The following is a 23239-nucleotide window of genomic DNA, read 5'->3' on the forward strand; positions in this document are numbered from 1 at the left end:
TCTAGGTTAGGAAGTTGTATTTGAGACCCTCCTTGTGCAGTATCGGACACAAATAACTAGCTCGATTGGTTTCTTTTCATCTTGGGTGCAGGTTCTGAAAGTTCCATCTTCCATCCAACAGGGATTTTTCCATTGGCAGGTGTATTTGGTGAATAAATAAACCAATAAAGTATTTCAGGATTTATTTTAAACAGTACAAATGATTTACAAACAGGAAGCAGGTATTAGAAATGCAGAATTATGTTTCATGCAAGAAATGTTGCCACAAACAGAACTGGTCAAAAACTTGAATGAATGAATAAATGAATGAATAAAGCTTTGAACAGTCTCGCACGGCTGTGTCCACATTAGAGCGCTGTCTAAAAATTGTCAAACTTATTTTGCCAAGATGTCCTCCATCTGCTTCATGGTAATGCACGTCAGAAGCACCTTCGTCCCCAGAAAGTCTTTCCCGTGGAGCCTCTGAGCCAGCGCAGCAAGCTTCTTTGACTTAAACTGAATCACGGCCTCACCGATGCCACTTCCCTCACTGTTACGCAGTAACGCAATGTTGTCCATCTTTATTTTGTACTTGCTGAAAAGGCTTTTGATTTGATCTTTCTGCACATCTGCCGGCATGTTTCTTATAAACAGGCAAGTCTTAGCTTCCAGGCCCATGTCCACACCCAGTGACCCCTCAGAGGCATCAACTAGGCCAGATTTCCTCTTTAGATTTGGTTTCGTTCTTGGGTCTTTGGGCTTTAGATGATGCTTGAGACTTTTAAGATGCATTTTGCTCATCTTTTCTCTCATTGCCTCCTTTGTGATTGATGAGACCGTAATAGTATTGGAGCCTACGTGGCAGCCAGTGAGATTCATTGCATAGTCAAAATCTTCAGTTCGATTAAAAAGGAGAAAAGCAGTGTCTGTTCTGTTGCCTTCTTTGTCGAGCAGATGCAGTACATTTTTGTGTGGAATGGTTGCACATCCAAACAACTCTTTTATTTCAGTCTTGGTCATTGTTTTGGGCAGATTGCTTACCATAACAATGTACTCCACAGCTGGAGTTCCTGACTCACTGTCAACTTTTAGCTTTTTTGGTCCATTAGTTAGCAGCTGGTTGATGGACTTCCTCTTGGGGCGCAGTACAGAAGCAGATTTTTGCCTGTGGTTTACACTTTCTTTAAGAGGGAACTGGTGGCGTTCTTGTATCTCCTCAACATCAACAGCATCCTCACATTCCTGCAGCGCGCTATTCCATATCTTCTCACACGCTCCACGAACATCCACGCAGAAGGGGCCCAGTGATTGCTGGTTAAAGTTAAGAGCAGCACATGCATCCTGCATTGTAGCAAACTTCACAAGGCAGCCATGGTTTAATCCCAACCTCACATTTACTATGGCTTCCTGTACAGTCAGCCCTCTGAAAAAATGGCAGATATCATCTTTTGTGGTTGAGGGTGGCAGACCAAAGAGCCTGACGTAGCCTGGCTGTGAGTTTAGAGTTTGTTCTGGTGTCCTCTCCTCTTTCCCTACAGCAACAGGACTGTCTGCGATGATGACATCTCTTTGGTGGGTTGACTGAAGACCTTGGAGAACAGTACAAATCCCAAGAAGAAAGGCTGCACTGGGATCAAGAGATTGTGCATCTGAAGTCTGTACATCTGCAGTACTGGGATGAACATTCTGTACCTTCACAGATAGATTTGAACTAGCAGGACTAACTGGGTATGTAGAAGAAGGTGAAAGACTTGCAGTATTATCCCGAGGCCTCGTATTTGAACTCATGCGATTTACAGCTGCACGTGGTCGCAGTCTAACAGCATGGTGGGAGGCTTTCTTCTTCTCCTTTAAAACTGTCTCTAATTTGTGCTCCAGCTCTTCCATCTTGCTTATGTGCAGAGTCACCTTAGAGCCTTTGAGTACATTTCCAGTCTGCCGCATGGCCAGCTGGGCCTCTCTTTCTGTGTTGAATGCAATAAAGGCCTCTTGGAGCCTTCCTCCCACAATGCACACTCCACCATCAGGAATTCGCACAGAGCCAAAGAAAGCCCGAATATCTTCAATACCGGCCTTGGCATCCAGACCTTCCAGTCGCAGGATTATTGTCATTTTGTTGCTACCAGGTCACCAAGTTATGAGATACCTTTAAAAAAAAGTGAGAGAGAAGGAAAACGGGTGAAATGAGCCAAAATATGGGCTGTGTGTTAGCATACGACCACGAAACGCACATTCAGTAAGAACACGTGTCCTGCTGGTGGAAAGCAAAAGAGAAGGCGCAGGAAAAATGAGGAAAAACACGTTTTCTTCTTTCCTTGAAATCCGAACAAATACTCACCACAGCTGCTCACAACAGATACTCGTTAAAAGCTGGCATGGCGGGCGTTGTCACCGCTGTAAACCCGACTAAACTTTTAGTCGTGGAACCATGCTTAAAATCTCTTTTGTCCCGCCTCTCGCACTTAACCCCTTACCCCGTTGACTTTTTATAGACTTACCGCCACCTGCTGGAGGGGAGCGTAACTCCTTGGAGAACTGGTACATCACTGTACATCAAAAATAATCTGCATGACATTGCCCTCAGCTCTCTTTTTTCCAGTGTCCTAGTTGATTCAACACAATCAAGTCCTGTGAGCCTAAACATATCCCCGTTTCCATGTGTGTGTGTGGGGGGGTTATTTTTTTGGGTTTTTTTTTTTTATAAAATAAATAAAATAAAATAAGAGCAAAAATGGTTTCAGCAAATTACTAAAGTGCAAATGATTAAATAAAATTAGTAATTTATCCATAAAAAGCTAGAAAAAAAACAAACCTTGAGTGTTGGTTTCCTAAACTAAGAATTGATCAGTCATGAATCTGAAAATGAGTAAGTTTCAGTTATTTCCCTGAACTCTCTTTGTAAGGCTGGTGCATCTCCTAATCTGCTCTCCTGTTTTAAAGCGTTTCACTTAAATCTTTAGATTTTTAAAATCTTACTTGATCACTAAGTGGTGCGGTCCCTCCTCCCCTGAGGTCTATGCCGATATATTAAAATACGTACTTTGTATAAGGAAGTGGAAATGCAAGATGCAGCTGCAGATTATGTTTCCTGTCAAAAGTCCTGTATGACTCACACGTTAAAAAAAAATACTTGATGACCCAAACAAAAACAAGTAATTACTACTTTGCAATAGGTGTATTTTCTAAAATCTTGTTCTTCTGAAAAGTTGGTTAATCTTCAGCTTGTGTTTATCAGTACCTTAAGCAGTGAAGGTTTTCAATGTGCCTATTTGCAGTGAAATCGGTGAAAACACCCGTATTTATTTTATTTTAAACTACCCGCTGTGGTGGCCCCTTGTGAATAAAGGAGCAGATGAAAGTAACTTTATATTATTTAGAACAATGTAGGAGGCAGGTGTAAAAAATCAAAGCTGAGTTTAAATACTTGGGGTTAACCATCCAAAGCAACAGACCGTGCACAAGAGAGGTAAAGAAGAGGTAAAGAAGGGCGTCCAGACAGGGTGAAGTGGAGCAGCAAGTGTGAAAGGGGAGGTGGCAAGGTTTAGAAGACTGCAGTCAGACCTGCTATGATTTATTGTACCCACAAAAGACAGGAGACTAGAGCTAAAGGTGTCAGCGTTTTCACTGGGAGGGATCGGACTGGACAGAATTCGAAACATTTACATGTAAGTACAATTTTAAATGAAGTTACAATAAAATTAAAATAAAGTTACATCTCATATATGAAGAAAATCCACTTTATGAATTTCTAATGGAGCCAAAATAATGGTCAGATTAATAATTGATTTCCCCTAAAATAAAAAAGGTATTTTATATAGAAATATTTTAAATTAATTTCACTATTTTATTTCAGGAAGTGTTTTTTTTTTTTTACTCATTTGCGTCATTACGTCATTACGTCGCAAAAAGCACTGTGGGTAAAAAAGGGAAGAACGTTGTTTACCATGGCGACGGAGACGCTACCGTTTGTCGTTAACAGACACAAAGTGCCTGTAACGTTGTTTATTTTAATGTACATCGACCTCCTGCGGTGCCAGCCGTTCACCATCCCCTTCAGGACTCCATCAGACTGCGGCGCGGAGGAGTTTTTCGATATTTCGAGTTTGTCGTGTGTGAGGTGCGGTCCAAATCAGCGGCGGAGCACAACAGGTCGGTTAACTTCACCATCATCACACCACATCACCGGAATCGAGCAAACGACGCCACTTTGAAAATAAAAGTGTCTTACCCTTAATCAAATAAAGTTTAAGTCTAACCACAAAGAAGCCAAAGTAAGCTAGGGTGCTCGGTGCAAAAATAATGAGCTCAGGAGCTAGCACGCTGCTGAGATAAAGAGGAATGCACGGAGTCTGCTTGACGTTAAGTAAAGTTAGACAGCAGGTTTGAGCTGAAATATAAGTAATGCTGAACAAAGCTGATCACATGCAAAAAATATTATTTCAAACAAGAGCACAAAGCAGCCAGGTGCGCTTGGAGAGCACAGGAGGACACAAACACTGCTTTCAGAGGAGTCCTGCTTGCTGTAAGCCTTCTGACTTGTGATAATCTGAGAGGAAGCTAAATAGATGGCTCTTTTATCATTTATAAATGTATAATTCTCAAACTAATGACGGCTTCTAACATGAGCACTCCGTTTTCCCACAGTTACCGTTTGCTGTGTATTCTCAACTACTGTGGATTACTTTGATCATAAAGAAATTTTATTGCCAATTCAATTTTTTTGTAACATATAGATCTTCATTTTAGTTGTACTTCTTTTTCCTTTTTTCTTTTTTGCTGCTCCCCTTAGGGTTCACCAAAGCAGATCATCTACCGCCATCTCACTGTGTCCCTGCATCCTCCTCTGTCACACCAATAATAATAATAATGGATAATGGATTGGATTATATATAGCAATCCTCTGCATGTCCTCTCCCATCAATAACCTCTGTGGTCTTCTTCTTTTTCTCTTACCCTGCGGCTCCACATTTGGCATTCTTTGTCAATTGTACCCACTATCCACCCTCTGTCCAAACCATCTCAGCCTTGCCTCACTAACTTTGTCTCCAGCATTTTAAGTTGTAATTAAACTGTCTTAAATAAAAGATCCTGTTGCACACTTGATCCTAGATCCCAGATGGGCACACTTCAGAAAGTGCCTGTGCTCATTTAATGCTTTCCCCAAACTTTATGGGTGTATGATATATGTATATGTGGAAAAGGTGACCCTCGTTGTTTTTTTGTTGTTGTTGTTTGTTTTTTGTTGTTTGGTTTTTTTTGTATTGTCAAATGGGAAAAGATGTAGTGATTAATTTTCTCTAGCCATTGCAGGAAACTAGAGGAAGAACAACCTTCCTAAGAGCCCTCTTTTATACTCATTTTCTATGTTGTACACCAACATGATTTCTCATTAGCTCAATTACATATGATATCATGACACTTCAACTGCTTTACTTGTTTTCAGCTCTGTCACATGTGAATATACCTTTTGTCTTCATGACTCTGTGTTTATCAATTGCAACTTACTCAGTATAATTCTTTTATTCAAAATCATGCATGATGGACCAGAGACTCACATTTCTCTGTCTTTTACACGCTGCCCGCTTAGTGCTCTAACTCACATAGAGAGAGACAAGGACACACCGTAGTTGTAACAATGTGCCCAGAATCTAGGCAAAAGTCAGGCATTAAAACCATTTTATTACTCAAACCACATTTTCTCATTCATCATATTGATCAGGTTTACTCTTGATTATGTTCTAGAAAGAATTAAGTAGGATTCCCTATTAGCAAAATTACATATGGATAAACTCTGTTTTAGCACTCTGTATCACTTTAACCATAAAAAGACTGGATGTTAAGTCCTTTTATTCCACTTTTGACGGTGTTTCTCAATCTTTCACAAAATAAAAATACTGCAGATAGGGCAAAAACAGAGTTTGTTCAATTCTAACCAGCTTGAAGGCCAATATTTATTATGATCACCTTTATTCTTTATCACACCGTGAACTTTCTTAGACCAACGTTCTTGTAATGTCTTAAGTACTCTTCAGCAAACGTTCTCCAAGCTTCTTTGAGGACATTTAAAGCTCTTCTTTGGATGTTTGCTGCTTCATCTTTGTCAAGATGAAGCAATGAGAAATGTTGAATGTTTTATTCCCTCCTTTTCCAAATCAGACACTGAAACCATTGAACCGAAAGTGTGAATCTTTTCCCACAAAGTGCCAGCAGCAGCAGTAGCAGCAGCATTATAGAGTCACCACATAAATCAAATGTAAGAAGGAAAAAGAGCATAACGGGTAGTGCTTTCACTTTTTTACACGATTGCCCAACACTTTAGTTTAACAATAACAAAAGTAACTTAACCGTGTAACTCCAGGAGCTGTACGATGTTATCATATACTAAAATTTAAAACCTGAAGAAATATTTTCTACCTGGGATGTTGTATCCTGTGTCAAGTTTGTAACCAGCTGCGAATCAGTGATTTCCACCCGCCGTTTGCTCTTCCTGTCATATGAAGTGAAGCTACCGAGTGCTACAGCACTTGGTTGAGTAATTTGTTTACTTTGTGTCGCACATCTCCAGCTGCTCGTATCTCCTCCTCCTGTGCCGTCACATCCTCTATGTACTCATGCAGTGGTTTTTTTTGCTTCACTTGATGAAACAAGTTTGTCGTTTCCAGCTTTAGTGGGGACAGTTTTCTTGCCTGTTTTTGCAAAACATGGAGGTTTTTGTTAACTAAAAATTGTCATCGGTAGCTCACATGTGGCTCTTGCTTTCAGGCATGTCTGGGTTCGTCTCCCGCTATAGGCACCACAGAAAATAAATTAATGACGTTGCTGTACCTGATGGTATTTCTCTGTGTTCCGAATTCCTTCAATTTTCACAAGATCTCTGACAACACTGACTGAAATACCATTCGATGGGGGGGGGGTTTATGATTGAATGATTCATATGTGAATCATATTAAAATTGCTGGGTGTAAGGATTACACTGAGAAAAACTGAAGAACTATTGTTCAAGGCAGCTTTTAAAAAAACATTACAAGAAGATCTGGCTCCTTGGAAGCAAAATATAAAGAAATGAGGGGTCCCTCGAGACTTTTGCACAGTACTTAAATTAACAGAGAACTAGACCACAGCAGATTATCTAGACTATGAAAACTGTCTGCTTTTAAAGGAATCCAGCATCAAGGACTTGGTTCTAACTTCTGATTCATACAGTGAGTGACGGGGTGGTTAGGGTTAATCTTTTCACATCCGAGTGTGTTTGCCCCTCCTTATCATCAGTGCAGTTCCCTTTCAGTCGATTCACTCGGTACAACACATAAGTATGGGATATCACGCCCTCGCGTGTCCTGGCTGAAGAAACCTTTATTCACGCCTTTAAGGCAGATGACGTGTGATGACACGCGCACGGCCCCGCCCGCACATATAGCCGCTGTCATCACAGTCATCCCTCAGTTCTTACGCTCTTCACCTCGCTGAGAACACCTCTGCTGAGTTGGGCTAGCTAGCTGCTGCTAGTTAGCTCCGTTGTCTGCCAACTTGAACTTAGCTTAACTGCCCCTGTTGGTGTTAGCCTCCACCGCCCAGTTGGTGTGTAGGCTGCCCGCGGAGCGCTATTTTCAAGTTTTTCTTGTGCAGCGTTTCGCTTTGCGTTTTGGAATGGACTCCAAACCGAAGCGAGCAAAGCAGAAATCTTCTGTTCGCCCCTGTCCTCAGGGATGCGGTTTCTCTTTGCACGACAGCGACCAGCACGATGCCTGCCCTGTCTGCCTGGGGATCGTCCACGCTAGGAGAGCGTTGACGGAGCCCGAAGCCTGTGCGTTTTGTCGCCAGCTCCGGCGCTCGACCCTGGAAAGACGGATGACGTTTGTGGAAAGAGTGCTGGGACGCTCGGCTGTCGCACGGCATGACCCTCTCCTTTCCGAGTCTGGAGCCCCGGCTTCGTCCGAGTCCGAAGACGAGGATTTTCCGGTCGATGTCCCCGCGATTAGCTGGGCTGACCACATGGAATATGTTGACGGGTTAGCCGATGACGAGCCGGAACCATGCAGGAGCGCTGACGGGCTTCAGCCTGGGTTGAAGCCCGCCAGCGCTCCCCAGGAAGACGATGACGTGCTGGACATCGGCCTGGACATCCATGGTTTGTCGGAGGATGAGCAGGAGAGCTCATTGTCGGCCCAGTGTGCCGCCGCTGCTGCGCCGGTCGGCCACGATGACACCTCTCTTTTCTCCGTGTTTCGCCGTGCTGCTGAGAAGCTGCAGGTGGACTGGCCCTCTCCTCCACCAGCTCGGAAGCCGTCGCGGTTCGCGGGTTTTTTCCTCCCACCGGAGCCCGCAACGGCCAAAAACTGCCTTCCCATGTTCCCAGACTTTCTCTGCGAGCTAACAGCGTCATGGGACAAACCTCTGTCTACCCGCGTCACTGTGCCCGGCTATGGACAGTACATGGAATTGGACGGCGCCGAGGGGGCTGGCTTAGCTAACCCACCCCCTATGGAGCCGTCTCTGGCTGCTTATCTGGCCCCGTCCCATAACCATGGTGTCGGTGGCCCCGCAACTCTGCCGTCCAAGCACTGCAGATTCTCTGCCTCGCAGCTGGAGAAGATTTATCGGGCTCAGGCCGGCACTGCTCGCGCCATGAGCTCCGTCACCATGCTCCAGACGTACCAGGCAATGTGCCTGGCGGAGCTTGGATCGCTGGTTCCTGATGACAGCCCGCTGGCACCTCTTCTTAACGAGGTCAGAGTCACCACGGAATCATCCTCCGTGCGTCTCGCTGTGCAGCGCTCTCCCTGGGCAGAGGGATGGCTTCGACAGTAGTGGCGCAGAGGCACCTGTGGCTGACCCTCTCCGACGTCCCGGATAGGGACAGAGCTGTGTATCTGGACGCACCAGTGTCTGCGGCTGGGTTATTCGGACATTCACTTGAAGCCATTCAGGCTAGATTCGATCTGAGGAAGAAGCAGACGGAAGCTCTGCGCGACATCATCCCCAGACGTCAGCTCCAGCCCAAGCCCGCAGCTAGCTCTCACAGGCCCGCCGCTCCTCTGACGACTGGCAAGAGACCGGCGCCCACTGCTGGAGTGTGTGTGCCGCCGGCGAGAGCACGTCCTCCGGCCCGAGCTCCACGCCAGTCGGCCTGGAGCAAAGGCCCACCCTCGGGCCCCCGACGGGACCCGACGCCAAGGAGGAAGAAGCCTCAGCCCTCCTAGCTGTGGTTTCGAGTCGAGAAGGGGTCCAGCAGCAGGGAGACGCTGTTTTTACCCCTCTGTTGCCGCACAAGAGGTGCCGCTTAAGTTCTGTTCAGGTTGTCAGCCCCAGAAGGCGCTGCACTTTCCTATCACCGTCTCCCAAGCACAAAACCCCTGCACACAAATTGCCTCAGGTAACTCCCTGTTCAGGTGTGTTAAATGTTCAAGTGACCACATCGAGTGTTCCCGCTGTTTTTCATTGTTGTGCCCCAGAAAAGGTGCATCCAACAAAATGTATGAATGTACATGTTTCCATGTTACAATCAATAAAGAGTGTTGTTTATTCTCAAACAATCACAAATGCTCAGCCTGCAGGCAAAATGAGCCAGGTCAGGCAGGTGATGCAGTTCCCTGCAGACACACTGGGGGGCGACGACGCCCCGCCGACGGTGCTGCAGGTTAGCCGGCTGGCTGCTCACTTCCCTCAGTGGCGCGCTTGCGCCCCCTCTCCGTGGGTGCTGCAAACCGTTGCCATGGGTTACCGGTTGCAGTTCCGGGTCAAGCCGCCTCGTTTCCAAAGAGTCGTAAACACGACTGTCAACACCGAGGCAGCCATGATACTCAGAGAGGAAATACAGGCGCTATTGCAGAAAAGAGCAATACGAGTGGTCCCCGCTTCGGAGACAGACAAAGGTTGGTACAGCCGTTATTTTGTCGTTCCGGAAAAAAGGGGAGGGCTTCGTCCCATCCTCGACCTGCGAGTCTTGAACACGTATCTACGAACGTACAGGTTCAAGATGCTAACACTCAGACAGCTCTTGAATGCAGTCGGCCCGAGAGATTGGTTTGCGACAATCGATCTAACAGATGCTTATTTTCATGTCGCTATACACCCGAAACACAGGCAGTTTCTGAGGTTTGCATTCGAGGGCGTAGCCTACGAATACCTAGTGCTGCCGTTCGGGCTGTCGCTCGCTCCCCGCACCTTTACGAAATGTGCCGAGGCAGCGCTAGCGCCCCTCAGAGAGAGAGGCATCCGCATCTTAGCCTACCTAGACGACTGGGCTCTCGTAGCTTGCTCCAGAGAGCAGGCGGAGACACAGCTGTCGCTGGTTCTGTCACACATTCAGACACTGGGGTTCTCTGTGAACTTTCAAAAGAGCTCGCTAATCCCGAGTCAACAGATTACTTTTCTCGGTCTGGAAATATGCTCTCTTTCCAGCCGCGCACGTTTGTCGGAGCACAGAGTGGCCGCGTTTCATCGCTGCCTCGCTCAGTTTCAGCTGGGACGCAGACTGCGTTTCCAGACGATATTGCGCTTGTTGGGCATGATGGCATCTATGATCGCCGTAGTGCCACTTGGACTGTTAAAAATGAGGGCGTTTCAACGCTGGACTCTCTCTCACCGTTTGTGTGCTTCGCGTCACCTCCGGAGGAGGCTGCCGGTAACCGCGTCTTGCATGCTAGCTCTGTCCTTGGAGGGAGCCCAGGCTGCTGCATCAGGGCTCTCGGATTGGGAGGGTGTTGTTTCGCAAGGTGGTGTCCACAGATGCTTCCCTAAGAGGGTGGGGAGCGCTGTGCGAGGGTGCGTCAGTGAGAGGGATCTGGTTCGCAGCTCAGCGCCAGCTGCACATCAACCACTTAGAGCTGTTAGCAGTGTTCTTAGCTCTAAAGCATTTCCGTCCAGTCCTGCAGGGCCAGCATGTCTTAGTCAGGACGGACAATTCAACAGTGGTGTCTTACATAAACAGGCAGGGAGGAACACGCTCTCTTCCCCTGTTGCAGCTGTCTCGCTCTCTGCTGTTATGGTGCAGTGTTCATTTTCTGGCTCTAAGAGCCACCCATGTCCCGGGCCACCTGAACCTGGGGCCGGACCTTCTCTCCAGGGGGGGTCCTCTGGTGAGAGAATGGAGGTTACACCCTTCAATAGTGGCTCAGATTTGGGATCTATTTGGCGAGGCGCAAATAGATCTTTTTGCTTCCAGGGTAAATACTCACTGCCCCCTGTACTTCTCCATAATCGACCACGATGCACCCTTGGGCTTGGACGCGCTTGCGCACCAATGGCCAGACGTGCTCCTGTATGCATTTCCCCCAGTGGAAATGATATCTCCAGTTCTAGAGAGGGTGCGTCGGCATTCCCTCTCTCTGATCCTGGTGGCCCGCGAGGTCGTGGTATGCAGAGATAATCAGCCTGCTAGCAGCGAGTCCTTGGCAGCTTCCTCTCCGCAGGGATCTCCTCTCTCAGGCGGGAGGAGAAGTGTTTCATCCGCGCCCGGATCTGTGGCGCCTTCATGCTTACCTGCTGAGAGGTTAAACTTGGTTGCTAAGGGTTTGCCACCTAGTGTGATAGCGACAATTCAGAGCGCTAGAGCCTCATCTACTAGAGGCTTGTACGCTTACAAATGGCGAGCCTTCGAGCAATGGTGCCAGGACCGCCATACTCTCCCATTTCAGTGCTCTATTGTGGATGTTTTGACATTCCTGCAGGAGCTGCTGGATAAAGGCCTTTCGTTTTCGACAATCAAGGTTTATTTAGCAGCTATATCTGCTTGTCATATTGGCTTTGACGGGGTGACACCAGGTGCTCATCCCCTCGCCATACGTTTTCTGAAAGGGGTTCGCCGGCTGAGGCCCATGCTTAAGTCCAGTGTCCCTGCTTGGGACTTGTCTTTGGTGCTGGAGGCCCTTTGTAGCCCCCCGTTTGAACCCATTGAGTCTGTGGATATGAAATTTCTTTCATATAAGACCGCATTACTTCTCGCTTTGGCTTCAGCGAAGCGAGTGGGTGACCTTCATGCGCTGTCTGTGCATCCCGCCTGCACACAGTTTTCTCCTGATGGCCACAAGGTCGTATTGCGTCCAAATGCTGCCTATTTTCCCAAGATCATGCCTGCATCTTATAGCTCAATGGAGTTTGAGTTGCTGAGCTTTTGCTCCCCTCCTTTTGAATCTGAGGAGCAGAGGAGGATGCATTCTCTTTGTCCAGTGCTTGTGCTACGCACCTACATTGAGCGCACTCAGGATGTGCGTTTATGTGACCAGCTGTTTGTCTGCTTCGCTAATCCAAATAGAGGTAGAGCTCTGTCCAAACAGAGGCTGTCCCACTGGATTATAGAAGCTATCTCACTGGCATACGGCACCAGAGGTCTTGCGTTGCCCCACGGGGTGGGAGCTCATTCCACCAGGGGGATGGCGACCTCATGGGCTCTTTTTAGAGGGGTGCCTGTAGCTGATATTTGTGCAGCAGCTAGTTGGGCATCGCCGCACACTTTTGTGCGGTTTTATCGGTTGGACGTTACAGCCCCTTCGGTGGCTCATGCTGTCCTTTCTGCTGGGTCTACCACTCACTAAGGATGTGGTGGTCCCATTCCGGTTCGGTGGCTGCTCTGCGGGGCGTGTATATATGTCCCATACTTATGTGTTGTACCGAGTGAATCGACTGAAAGGGAACGAATAGTTATGTCTATAACTTCTGTTCCCTGAAGGAGAGGAACGAGGTACAACACAGGGTGGCCCCACTGAGCAGTTGGCTCGGTGAAGAGCGGCTATCGAACTGAGGGATGACTGTGATGACAGCGGCTATATGTGCGGGCGGGGCCGTGCGCGTGTCATCACACGTCATCTGCCTTAAAGGCGTGAATAAAGGTTTCTTCAGCCAGGACACGCGAGGGCGTGATATCCCATACTTATGTGTTGTACCTCGTTCCTCTCCTTCAGGGAACAGAAGTTATAGACATAACTATTCGTTATGCCATCACTTTCAAAGCCAACAAACAGTGCAACAAAGAGGAAGATAAATGTTATCCCCTTTTTTTTTTCATTAAAAAAAAAAGAAAACTCGGTAGAGGATGTGTAGAGGATGTGTAGATCAAAGCTTGTGAAATCACATCCTGTATCCTGTGTACTTGATCTTTATTCTGTTTGCAGAAACTGCAGAAGCAATTCCTTTAGAAAGAACAAAAACACAAAAAAAGACTGAAGAACATGAGATACATGCAACTAAACCTGTCAATCAAGGAGGATGTGTGCCTGTCATTGTTTTGTGACACATTGTGGCAGGGCCACTTCCTCGCTTGGTCTTTACTTGTAAAAAAAAAAACCCGTATAAAATTCAGATCATTTTGCTTGAACACAGTTCACCTTCAAGAGGAGACACGAGTATGTCCTCCACCATTTAGTTTGCCTCTCTAACACCGCTAAAGAGCAATGTGATGATGACTTTTTGTATGTAGCATTTCGCTGGTTATTCTTTTGTTGCACCCTCTCTTTACATCTAGTATTTTTATTACTACTAGCAAAGAACGAGAGCCTGAGGTTTCAGAATCAGAAACTGTCCATTTCAAAGCAGTAGAAGTTTGCCTTAAATGTGGCTCTCAGTGTATACAAGTAAAATGGCAAAAAAAAACCAAAACACAGCATAAACACCACATGAAAACACTGTTAAAACATTGTTTAAAACATTTTGGAGGGGTTGTCATTGCATTAATATCTCTGAGCTGAAAGCTACGCAACATATCCAGTGTTCCCTCAAAGTTTAAATTGGGTTTCTTACTGTTTTCAGGACTGAGCTGTGTCTGCCAGAGTGGATACAAAACTGTTACCACTGATAAAGCGTCCATTTCTTGTGAGAAATGTCTCCCAAACAAACCGGTACGTATAGTCTTTCACTTTTTTTTCCTTTTTTTAAATTTATTTCATGTAAGATAGTTTGTATCTTAGGTTATGTGAGCTCTTACAGTGTTCTCTGTTTTTGTTTACAGGGCGTCACAAAAGATGGGTTTGGTTGTATTCGCTGTCCAGGCAGCCTCAGTAATGACGGAAAGTGCCAGTGCCCCCCTGGTGATGTCCTGGGTGAGTCACTGTTAATAGGAATGCAGTACACAGTGGTACAGTGGTTGGTACTGTCATAGAAGAAGGTACTGGGTTTGAATCTGTGTGGAGTTTGTGTGTTCTTACTGTGCTTGTGTGAGCTCTCTCCAGCTTCATCGCACAGCCTGAACACATGAAATGTGAATGCGCATGGTTGTCTGTGACCCTGTGTTGGCAACCTGTGCAGAGGGAATCTCCCTCTCAAACTAATAAGCAGTTGGTAAATTGAATGAAAAAGCGTAATAATTGTGCATTTGCTGCATGAAAGGTTGAGTGTCGCCTGTTTTTGTTTTTCAGTGGAAAGAGATCTCAATGGAACCCTCTTGGAAGAGGCCAGGTGTGAAACATGCGATGAAGACAGTCCTGCTTTGTCAGTACCAAACAGGAATGGAGACAGGTACATATTTTGTCTGAATAAAATCTGCATATTTGAAGAGATTAATTAAGTACAATCTCATTTCGTTCAGAGACTGTACTTTGAACGAAACGGATGATTTCACTGTTCCACTGTGGCGTAGAAAGGCAGCATTACAGATTTTAAAATGTCAAATATTGATCCCAAAAAGATGATTCTGTTTATCTGGACGTAGCGGTTTTTTTGTATGCACAGACATTTTTTTTACTCCTGCTAGTTCTGCCTGAGTTGTAGTAAAGTCTGCCTTGACTGCAGATCTTGTTTGTATGGTATGTGAGAAATGGAGTGATACCTAAAATTGCCTTCTAGGTGTGAGAGATGTCTGGCTGCCTACGTTAATACCTCTTGTGCATGTAAATCTCCTAACGTCCCGGTGAGTCCAGACAATCTTGACCCTTTTAACATCTCAAATATCCCACATCATTAAATTAAGAGGCTCTGGGATTTCATCTGTGATTGTTTTGTGATTTATTTTTTTCTCTCTCCCCAGGGAGGAGGTTTATGTTTCCCTCCTGGTATCCTCTCCACCAATGTCAATCCCACTGTCACTTATTCTCAGTTGGTGAGTCTCCTTCTCTCTGATTTCTTGGTAAATTTTTTGATGGTTTTTTTTCTTTCTTTCTTTGTCTTTTTTTTTTTTTTTTTTTGAAACTCTGATCTGTTTTTCCCCTTGCAGAAGATCAGTGTCCAGTCAGCCTGGTTCCTGGAAAACCTCTACTCCTCTTCCTCAGCTTGCCTTGTAAATCCAAGACCTTATGTATTTTATAAGTAATTCTTTATCTAAAATCATGGGAAGCAAGTTTAAGTCACATTCCAAAATTGTCATAAACAATGTCCCTACTATGTCACTTGTCCCAAGTCATTAGATTTTTTTAAAGCCAACCCCTGAGGTGGCTTTTAAAATATGTGTAATGTGCTTTGTTACAAGTGCTGTGTGCTGGTATTATTCTGATGTATTTAGCAGTGCTGTGTAAACAAGTGGTGTTCCTACAGGGCTTCTCCAACCTGACGGCGTGTCAGGCTCTTGGAAACATGTGTGTGATGAACATGCACTCTTTCAGCAGTGCATCTACAGATGCCTGTGGACTCTTCAACACCATCTTCAGATCCATGGCTGCTTTGAGCTCAACCCAAGGCATTTCTTACTGGTAATCATGTATAAATTATGTGACCTTTCCGTAAACATGAATGAATCCTGTTGTAGTTTACCATGAGTGAATGCTCACAACTCTTCAGGAGAGCTAAAATGCCGTGGCTTTATTACGGGGATGAACCAGGACTTGCCAGTCGCGTGCTTCAGACTGATCCTGTTCCAATTGGGTTTAGCTTCAGAGGTAAAAACAAGGTAAGTGAGTGACTTTAAGCCACTTCAAATTAAAACAGAATAGTAATAAAAAGAACTGTGAGAGAAAGTGATAGAGGTACATAAACATTTCTTGGCACCTTAAATTGAGATGTAAAATTAAAAAGCTAAATGTTCTTTTAATTGACATTTTTGTTGTGTGTGTTTTTTGTCAGAACACAGACTTTAGACTGCTTGCTGCTGTCTACAATGTCAGAGGAGAGTTCCTCAGATGGGAGCAAGCAGGAGGACAAAATCTGCAGGTAAAACCTACTGAATACTACTCTACAGCACAGCCCCTTAGAAAATTAGACTTATTTGCAGAGGCTGTTTAAGAGCCAAATGAGTACAGTGAACTCACTGTACTCAAATGGCCTCCACAATCACCAGATCTCAATCCAGTAGAGCGCTTTTGGGATGTGGTGGAACCGGAGATTCACATCATGTATTATCAGCCAATAAATTTGCAGCAACTGTGCGATGCTATCATGTCAATATGGACCAAAATCTCTGCGGGATGATTCCAGCACCTTGTTGAATCTGTGCCATGAAGAATTAAGACTGTTTAAAGTGTCCAGTGAATGTAAATTGTAATTGTAAATTGGGACATTTTGTGAGTTTATTACTAATAAGAAAACGAAACCGTGAATATTCCCCTTTTAAAACGTCTTGATGCATTCTCAATCATCCAGGAAAGTAAATCTCCAAAAGTTGATTCTGTTCATCTGGACGTAGCGTTTTGTGGGAGAAACGTTTCGTCACTCATCCAAGTGACTTCTTCAGTCTCAGCTGACTGCAGGTTTCCCCAAATCTTATAAACAGTACATTTGCATAATGACTGAAACCAGCCCAGTAAAGGAACAATGGGCTGGGAGGTCAGTTCCTTAATCATAATTATGCAAATTCTCAATTCTTGGACAGGGAGGAACGCTGGTTTGAACGCGGAGTCAAGGAGGCCATTTACGTGAAAAGGGAAAGACCATCTCTGAATCGAGGAGGGGGCCTAAGGGTACATCTTTCGCCATCTTACAATGCTGTGATTGCAGCCATTCCCCAACTCTCTGTGAATGGTACTCATGGCCATTGATCAGTGGGTTTTGGTCAGTGGTTGTTGATCAATGGTCATGAGAATTTGCATAATTATGATTAAGGAACTGACCTCCCAGCCCATTGTTCCTTCACTGGGCTGGTTTCAGTCATTATGCAAATATACTGTTTATAAGATTTGGGGAAACCTGCAGTCAGCTGAGACTGAAGAAGTCACTTGGATGAGTGACGAAACGTTTCTCCCACAAAACGCTACGTCCAGATGAACAGATTCAACTTTTGGAGATTCCCCTTTTAGTTTTTGTTTATCTGTAAAGATGTCTAATTGTATTGCAGATTATTGTCTTGCAATGTATCGAGTGTAACAGAATCACTGTGTCATGATGTTATCCTTTACATGAAGTATTCCGAAGTATAAGTATGTTAACTTATTCTGTGATTCCCACCTAATTAAAAGAGTTGGAGTTTTTCCGTGTTAAGCATGTTGTCTTCTTCCTCTCCTCGCTCTTTTAGCTTTGTCCACAGCCAAAAACCAAACGGGCAGCAGCCTTCAGCTTTGGGACAGCTTACAAAGAAAGTGTGAGTTTCTTTTATTTCACTTGACTCAGAGAAAGAATACATGCTCTCTAAAATGCTGAGTGGTAATATAAGCTGTCTGTGTGCGCGCAGTGTGTTCTCTCAGTAGCACAGCTGTTTGCCACCCACCCCGAACCCTTGTTCTATGACGTCTTCCTGGACCTCGGTGGAGGAGAAAACACAAAACTTCTACCCCTGCCCACACTGATCCAGAACCAGCAATACAATGGACGATTCATCAACCAAGGTTGGATTTATATAGACTGTTGTGAAAAAGCATTTGCCCCCCACAAACACTTACATGTTTCCAATAATCAAACAAAATTTAATCAAACAAAGGTAGACAGAGTAAATACAAAATGAAGTTTTTAAATGATGGTTTATTAAAGGGGAAAAAAAGCTATCCAACCTTACCTGGCACTGTGTCAGAATTATTTTGTGTTTACTCAGGTTATCTTCTTCTGATTAAAATTTGTTTGATGACCTCAAACATGTAAGTGTGACAAATATGCAACCAAAAAATAAGAAGGAGGGGGGTAAATACTTTTTCACAGCTATAAGTGTGTTTTTGCTTGCATTCCTTTGAAAAATGATTTTGTTTTTATACAGAGAGCATGAACAACTGGTACTTGTCTCGACGAATGTTTCTCGTCGACACCCTGAGCGGAAGAGAAAAGAGCACAAGTTCTCAGCCTAAAGCCATCCGTGTAGCCAGCAGTGTTAAAATAAGGTAGGCTCCCGCTGTGGAAATGAGGAAACTCATGTTTTTTATGAGTTCTTACTGATGGCTTTGCTGGTATTGATGAGACGTGTTTGATAGGTTTCAGTTGGTTCCACGAACCCAGGAAGGGAAGGTGTTCCCCCCTCTAATGACTGTGACCTACACAGATGTTCTCATCACGGATCTCAACACTCAAACTGTGGCTGTGAGTGTGTCGCACACTCGCACATTGTTGAGGACCTCCGACGTCATTATGCTTCAGTTTAAAGCTTAATTTTGACGATTACACCTAATTCCTTGATCTCAGTTGTTAAGTTTCCCCCTGCAGGTTGTTTTTATTGGTTACACACATGAATATTCATAAAACTTGTTGCTGTATTACCTATGAGAAATTACTATAACTGGTTACAAAGTGTGATTGTGCTGTGCAAGCATGGTTATACAATGTGTGGTTATATGATGGGAGTGCAGCTCTCCCAGATTGTTGTCGGTAGAATCTGTTCTTCTCAAGGCTGCTTGTTCTCCTTATCAAGGTCGTGCATGTAGTCATATGCGTGGGTTACCTAGATAGCAAACAGAAGCATTCTAGCTTTTTAAATGGCAACCTACAACACATACATTAAACCTAACAATCTCAAAGCAAGTTTTTGAGTGTTTGCACTGAATTAATTTGTGTTCTTCTAGACAACCTTTGCTGTAGAGTATGAGATGGATCAGAGTGAGGCTCGCTTAAAGACAGATGTGAGTAAAAGTTTGAAAGAAATGTTGATGAAACACAGGGGAGGAGTTCTTGTACGCGGCTGCTGTTACAGCACAAAGTGATGCAGGATCAACTCTGATTTTTTTTTTTTGTGCTTAGATTGCTCTGGGTGTGTTGGGTGGGGTGGCCGTGCTCTACTCCCTGCTGAAGACCATCAGCTGGAAGAGGAGGATTGCATCTTCCCTCATTGATCTGGAGGTACTGTGCCTTTATAGTTTAATGTACTTCAGAACTATCTGTTGCTGTAACCACATGAAGTAATGTTGGTTTCTCCTGTCTTGCTTCAGACGATGGTGAAGTTTCTGTTGTTTTATGCTGGTGACCTGGCCAATGTTTTCTTTGCTGTCACTGTGGGAACTGGACTCTACTGGCTTATCTTTTACAAGGTATGTCTCATTCCCTTAAACAGCAGGTCTTTCTTTTATAGGATTATTTTATATTCTTGTGAGCTCTTTAATATGAATGTCAATGTCTCCTTTCTCTAGTTTTTTTTCCACTTCAGTCTTTTTGCATGGCTTTTAACAGCTGTTCTTTTCTTCTCTCCAATCTTTAGACATTAAAGGCGAGTCTTTTTCCTCCTCTACCTTTCCTTATCAGCACTGTTAATATTTAGACGTAGTGATTGCTGGCTGCTTTCTGGTACTTATTTGTGTCTGTGTCTGCTTAGGCCCAACAGTTTGTGTCAGTCCTGTTACCACTGCCGGCTCAGGAGGAGCGGTTTGTGACATACATCGGCTGCGCCTTTGCTCTAAAGGTTAGACACCAGCTGAGCAGATATAACAATGAGCAGTATCCTTGCTGAAAGCTAGATGGTAGGCTTCAACCTGGAATGCTGAAAATGTGTTATTTGGTTTGATTGTATCCAGGCTGTCCAGTTTCTCCATAAGCTAGTCCTGCAGGTGACGGTTGATATATTTCTCATTGACTGGGAGAAACCACGAACTAAAACTAACAGATCTGTGCCAGGTATCAACATGCTTACTTTTAGCTTCATAAGTGGTAAATGACTAGTTGCTTAAAATAATTCTCCACATTGACTACTGTTTCAGTGAGTGGCGAATCAAAACATGGCACCTCGCCGGTCAGCATCTGGAGGACTTACTTTGTGGCCAATGAATGGAACGAGATTCAGACAATCCGAAAGATCAGTCCGACTTTTCAGATCATGACTGTGCTTTTCTTCCTTGAGGTACATCTCCCACAATTATGGACCCTTAGTTCATTTTGCAGCTTTTGCTACATCTCAAATTCTTGTTGCTGACATGCCATCCTGCCTTATCTAGGTGCTGGGCTTCTCGAACCTGGCCTTGAGGGACCCCTGGTCAAATTTACAGCGATCTCCCGAAGAATACACCCCCTCATACAGCCTGACACTGCGCTATGGTGTGGCAGCCACGCTGTGGCTCTGCATTGGACTTCTGCAGGTGCACAGCCTCCATTTGCTCACTTAACTTTTCTTTCCTTCACATCCATTCTCACCTCGATCTTTCCTAAGATATCAGTGAAATGTACCCCTTTGAACCCCTTAAAAGATGTCATTTAAACCCTACAGGTGATTTTCTTCACTGTGTTTTATGCACACTTTGTGGAGAACAAAATCCGTCAGTTTGTAGATCTCTGCTCAGTCAGTAATGTAAGTAGCGTGCATTACATGAAGCCATTTTTTTCTGTCTTCATGGCCTGGATAAACATTTTTTTGTGTTTGTTTCCGTGCAGATTTCTGTGTTTATCTTATCATATCGCTGCTTTGGGTACTACATTCATGGCCGTTCGGTTCATGGACATGCAGATACAAACATGGAGGAAATGAACAACAATTTGAGAAGAGAAGCCGTATGTGCCCCAATAGGCTTTTAGTCTACTTCTCACTAGTTTTTCAGCTGACTTACGTGAATTTTTTTTTTTTTTTTTTTTTTTTTTTTAAGGAGTCACTGTGTGCTCAGAGGGGTTTACTCCCCAACACAGAAGTCCAGACCTTTCAGGTGTCTCTTACCAGCCGTCTGGGGGTGCACTATAAAAGAATACAGGAATCAATCAGCAGGGTAAGTCCTGACCACAGTCATGTGTGCACCTCAGCTATGAATGTTCTGTTTAATGGTACTGTTTGTCAGCAGACTGATCAGTACAGCTGCCCAGCCCTCTAATAAGAGAGAAGAAAAGTGTTTAAAGCAGTTGTCTGAACGGAACTTGTTAAACATATGTACTCTACCAGTAATGACAGACAGCCATGGAAAAGCTGCTCTGATGTTTACTTTTATTTGGCTTCTTTTCTTTGCATCACAGATATCACTGCACAGTCTTGTAGTAGAAATTGGTATTACATAAATCATATAAAATGTGGTTCCCGGGGTTTAAAAGTGAAGCCAACACAGAAGTACTTTAAGCTTGCATTCTTTTTTAAGGCCACCAGGGGGTGACAGATGTGGTTGTAAAAAGTTCATGTAAAATAGACCCTCTGTCCAAATCTCCCTAAACACTTTCCTGTTCACTGTTAAGGTCTCAGTCACTGACTTCAGGTCATACTGACTAAAACATTCAGTGTGTTTTGTATCTTTGAGTCATTCTAAGTTTCAGGAAGGGTGTTTTAGCATTGACAGTGAGCTGAAAATGACAAGTCGTTAACCAATGAGCATCAGATTTATTAGTCAGACCCATCCCCACTCGCCACATTTGGTTTCAAAACACCAAGATGGCAACAGGACTCCCCAAACAAGTGGGCGACATCACGGTAGCTACACCCATGTTTTATACTGTCTGTGGTGTTGCACTAAACTATCACACGGACTAATTTTAGCTTCAGGTGATTTCTTTGCAGTACAACTCATAAACATTTTGGATATGAAGTCAAAGCAGTGGTTTTCTTGTTTTTTTTTTCTCAGAGCTTTTATCAGTTTGGTAACTTTTATTCATAAGTGCCTTTAAAGGAGTTGATTGTGTCCTGTCCTCCAGAGGAACCAGCCATCACGACTAACAGACGCATCCACGCTCAGCTCGCTCGAGCCGCACTTCAAAGCTTACCAGGCCATGAACCACTTCCTGGGATCTGTTATTGACCATGTTAGTACAAACACTCAAGAATAAACTCACTCAGCAAACTAAAAGCAGCAGAGTTTGATCTGACCTGATTCTGTTAGAACAGTTTGCTTATTTCTGTCTTATGTCGTATCATTTGAAAAGGCCCACTCTGACATGGACTACATAGTGAAGGACAAGCTGATGTTTGAGAGTGTCATAGGGATGGAGTTTCTTGAACCCACTGAGAAGAGCATCTTTTACAATGGTGATGGTCTGGGCCAGAGTACATTTCAGTTTGTTTGTCTCTGCCTACGTGTGTGTACATGATGTCTGTTTGCACTTCTCGTGGCAGATGAGGCGCACACCTTCAGTAACGTGCTGTATTATGGAAACGAGGCCACACTGCTGATCTTTGACACCTTGTTCTTCTGTGTCGTCGACCTTGGATCCCAGAGCTTTGTGCTTGCAGCTGTGCTTACATACGTGCAGCAAGTGGTCAGTATTTGTTGTCCGTACTGCATGTTCTCAGCACCGCCTAAAAAGTACTCGCAGTAATCAACCTTCTCGTTCTTTACAGATATTTCGCTTTTTGCGTAACAGTTTTGGAAGGAAGAACCTTGCCAACAAGACTCTGGTGGATGAGAGGTTCCTAATTTAAAATTTGTTGCTAAATAGTTGATATCATCTTTGTTAATTAGCTGCATTTCTTTCACAGATATTTACTGTTTACAGATTCTGTCCTTTTTGGTGGTGGTTTTCACTGCTGATTTTGATGTAAATATTCAAATTTTTTGACATATTTTTGATGTTTTTGTATTGATTAAATGTTTTTTATGACATGAAAATCATCTTGTTCTGACATTTTTTTATTAAATTTTATTTTATTTTTTAGGTAAAGAATAGTAGCGTATCCAGTAGCTATATAAACAAAGGATGATGTACATGCTTATATTCTTATGAACCCAATATTATTTATAACACAATATATTTAACATCTCTGGGTATGTTGGTGGATTCTCGTTGACAGTAAGCGAGACTATTACATGTCACCATTGGATTTTAGATGAATCAAACATGCTCATAGATTTAAAAAATCAGTGTGCTTATTTTATTCCATAAGAAATATATGTTTGTGGGGGGGAGGGGGGGGGTGTTGTATTATTTTGTTTATATATATGTAAATCCAAACAGAATTTTAATTGTATAGAGGAAAGTTCCTGACTGAAGCAGAAAAACACTGGCCAGCATGAAAATGTTATAATCTTTTATTTTTATTTCTCTCTGTCTTGGTTTTCTTTCTTGACTGTGTGCCTTTTACTGAAATACTTCTGGC

The 23239-nt window shown here is 44.0% G+C and overlaps 2 protein-coding genes across 4 annotated transcripts; one reads left to right on the plus strand and one right to left on the minus strand.

Moving 5' to 3' along the window:
• Positions 1 to 60: 60 nt before the first annotated feature.
• rbm12ba (RNA binding motif protein 12Ba) lies at positions 61 to 6638 on the minus strand. 2 transcript variants are annotated; one of them, XM_063485169.1, is made up of 2 exons: positions 6394 to 6638; positions 61 to 2125 (listed from the first exon to the last, which is right to left on the minus strand). In XM_063485169.1, the coding sequence occupies exon 2, from the start codon at positions 2089 to 2091 to the stop codon at positions 376 to 378; it is 1716 nt and encodes a 571-aa protein (XP_063341239.1). In that variant the 5' UTR covers positions 2092 to 2125; positions 6394 to 6638; the 3' UTR covers positions 61 to 375. The 2 variants fall into 2 exon arrangements, with proteins under 2 accessions (XP_063341239.1, XP_063341238.1); XM_063485168.1 differs by lacking the exon at positions 6394 to 6638 and adding an exon at positions 2318 to 2422.
• On the plus strand, positions 3905 to 22751 carry tmem67 (transmembrane protein 67). 2 transcript variants are annotated; one of them, XM_063485166.1, is made up of 28 exons: positions 3905 to 4128; positions 13723 to 13811; positions 13922 to 14012; positions 14328 to 14427; positions 14755 to 14818; positions 14936 to 15007; positions 15122 to 15184; positions 15439 to 15593; positions 15682 to 15790; positions 15964 to 16050; positions 17348 to 17413; positions 17504 to 17657; positions 18020 to 18140; positions 18231 to 18336; positions 18816 to 18872; positions 18991 to 19089; positions 19179 to 19277; positions 19559 to 19645; positions 19758 to 19857; positions 19941 to 20080; positions 20175 to 20315; positions 20444 to 20524; positions 20608 to 20724; positions 20817 to 20933; positions 21841 to 21948; positions 22069 to 22171; positions 22259 to 22401; positions 22484 to 22751. In XM_063485166.1, exons 1-28 carry the CDS (start codon positions 3924 to 3926, stop codon positions 22562 to 22564), a joined length of 2955 nt encoding a protein of 984 aa, XP_063341236.1. In that variant the 5' UTR covers positions 3905 to 3923; the 3' UTR covers positions 22565 to 22751. The 2 variants fall into 2 exon arrangements, with proteins under 2 accessions (XP_063341236.1, XP_063341237.1); XM_063485167.1 differs by lacking the exon at positions 3905 to 4128 and adding an exon at positions 9668 to 9851.
• Positions 22752 to 23239: the final 488 nt, after the last annotated feature.

This window comes from Pelmatolapia mariae, linkage group LG10_11 (genome assembly GCF_036321145.2).
Source record: "Pelmatolapia mariae isolate MD_Pm_ZW linkage group LG10_11, Pm_UMD_F_2, whole genome shotgun sequence".
Taxonomy (NCBI): domain Eukaryota; kingdom Metazoa; phylum Chordata; class Actinopteri; order Cichliformes; family Cichlidae; genus Pelmatolapia; species Pelmatolapia mariae.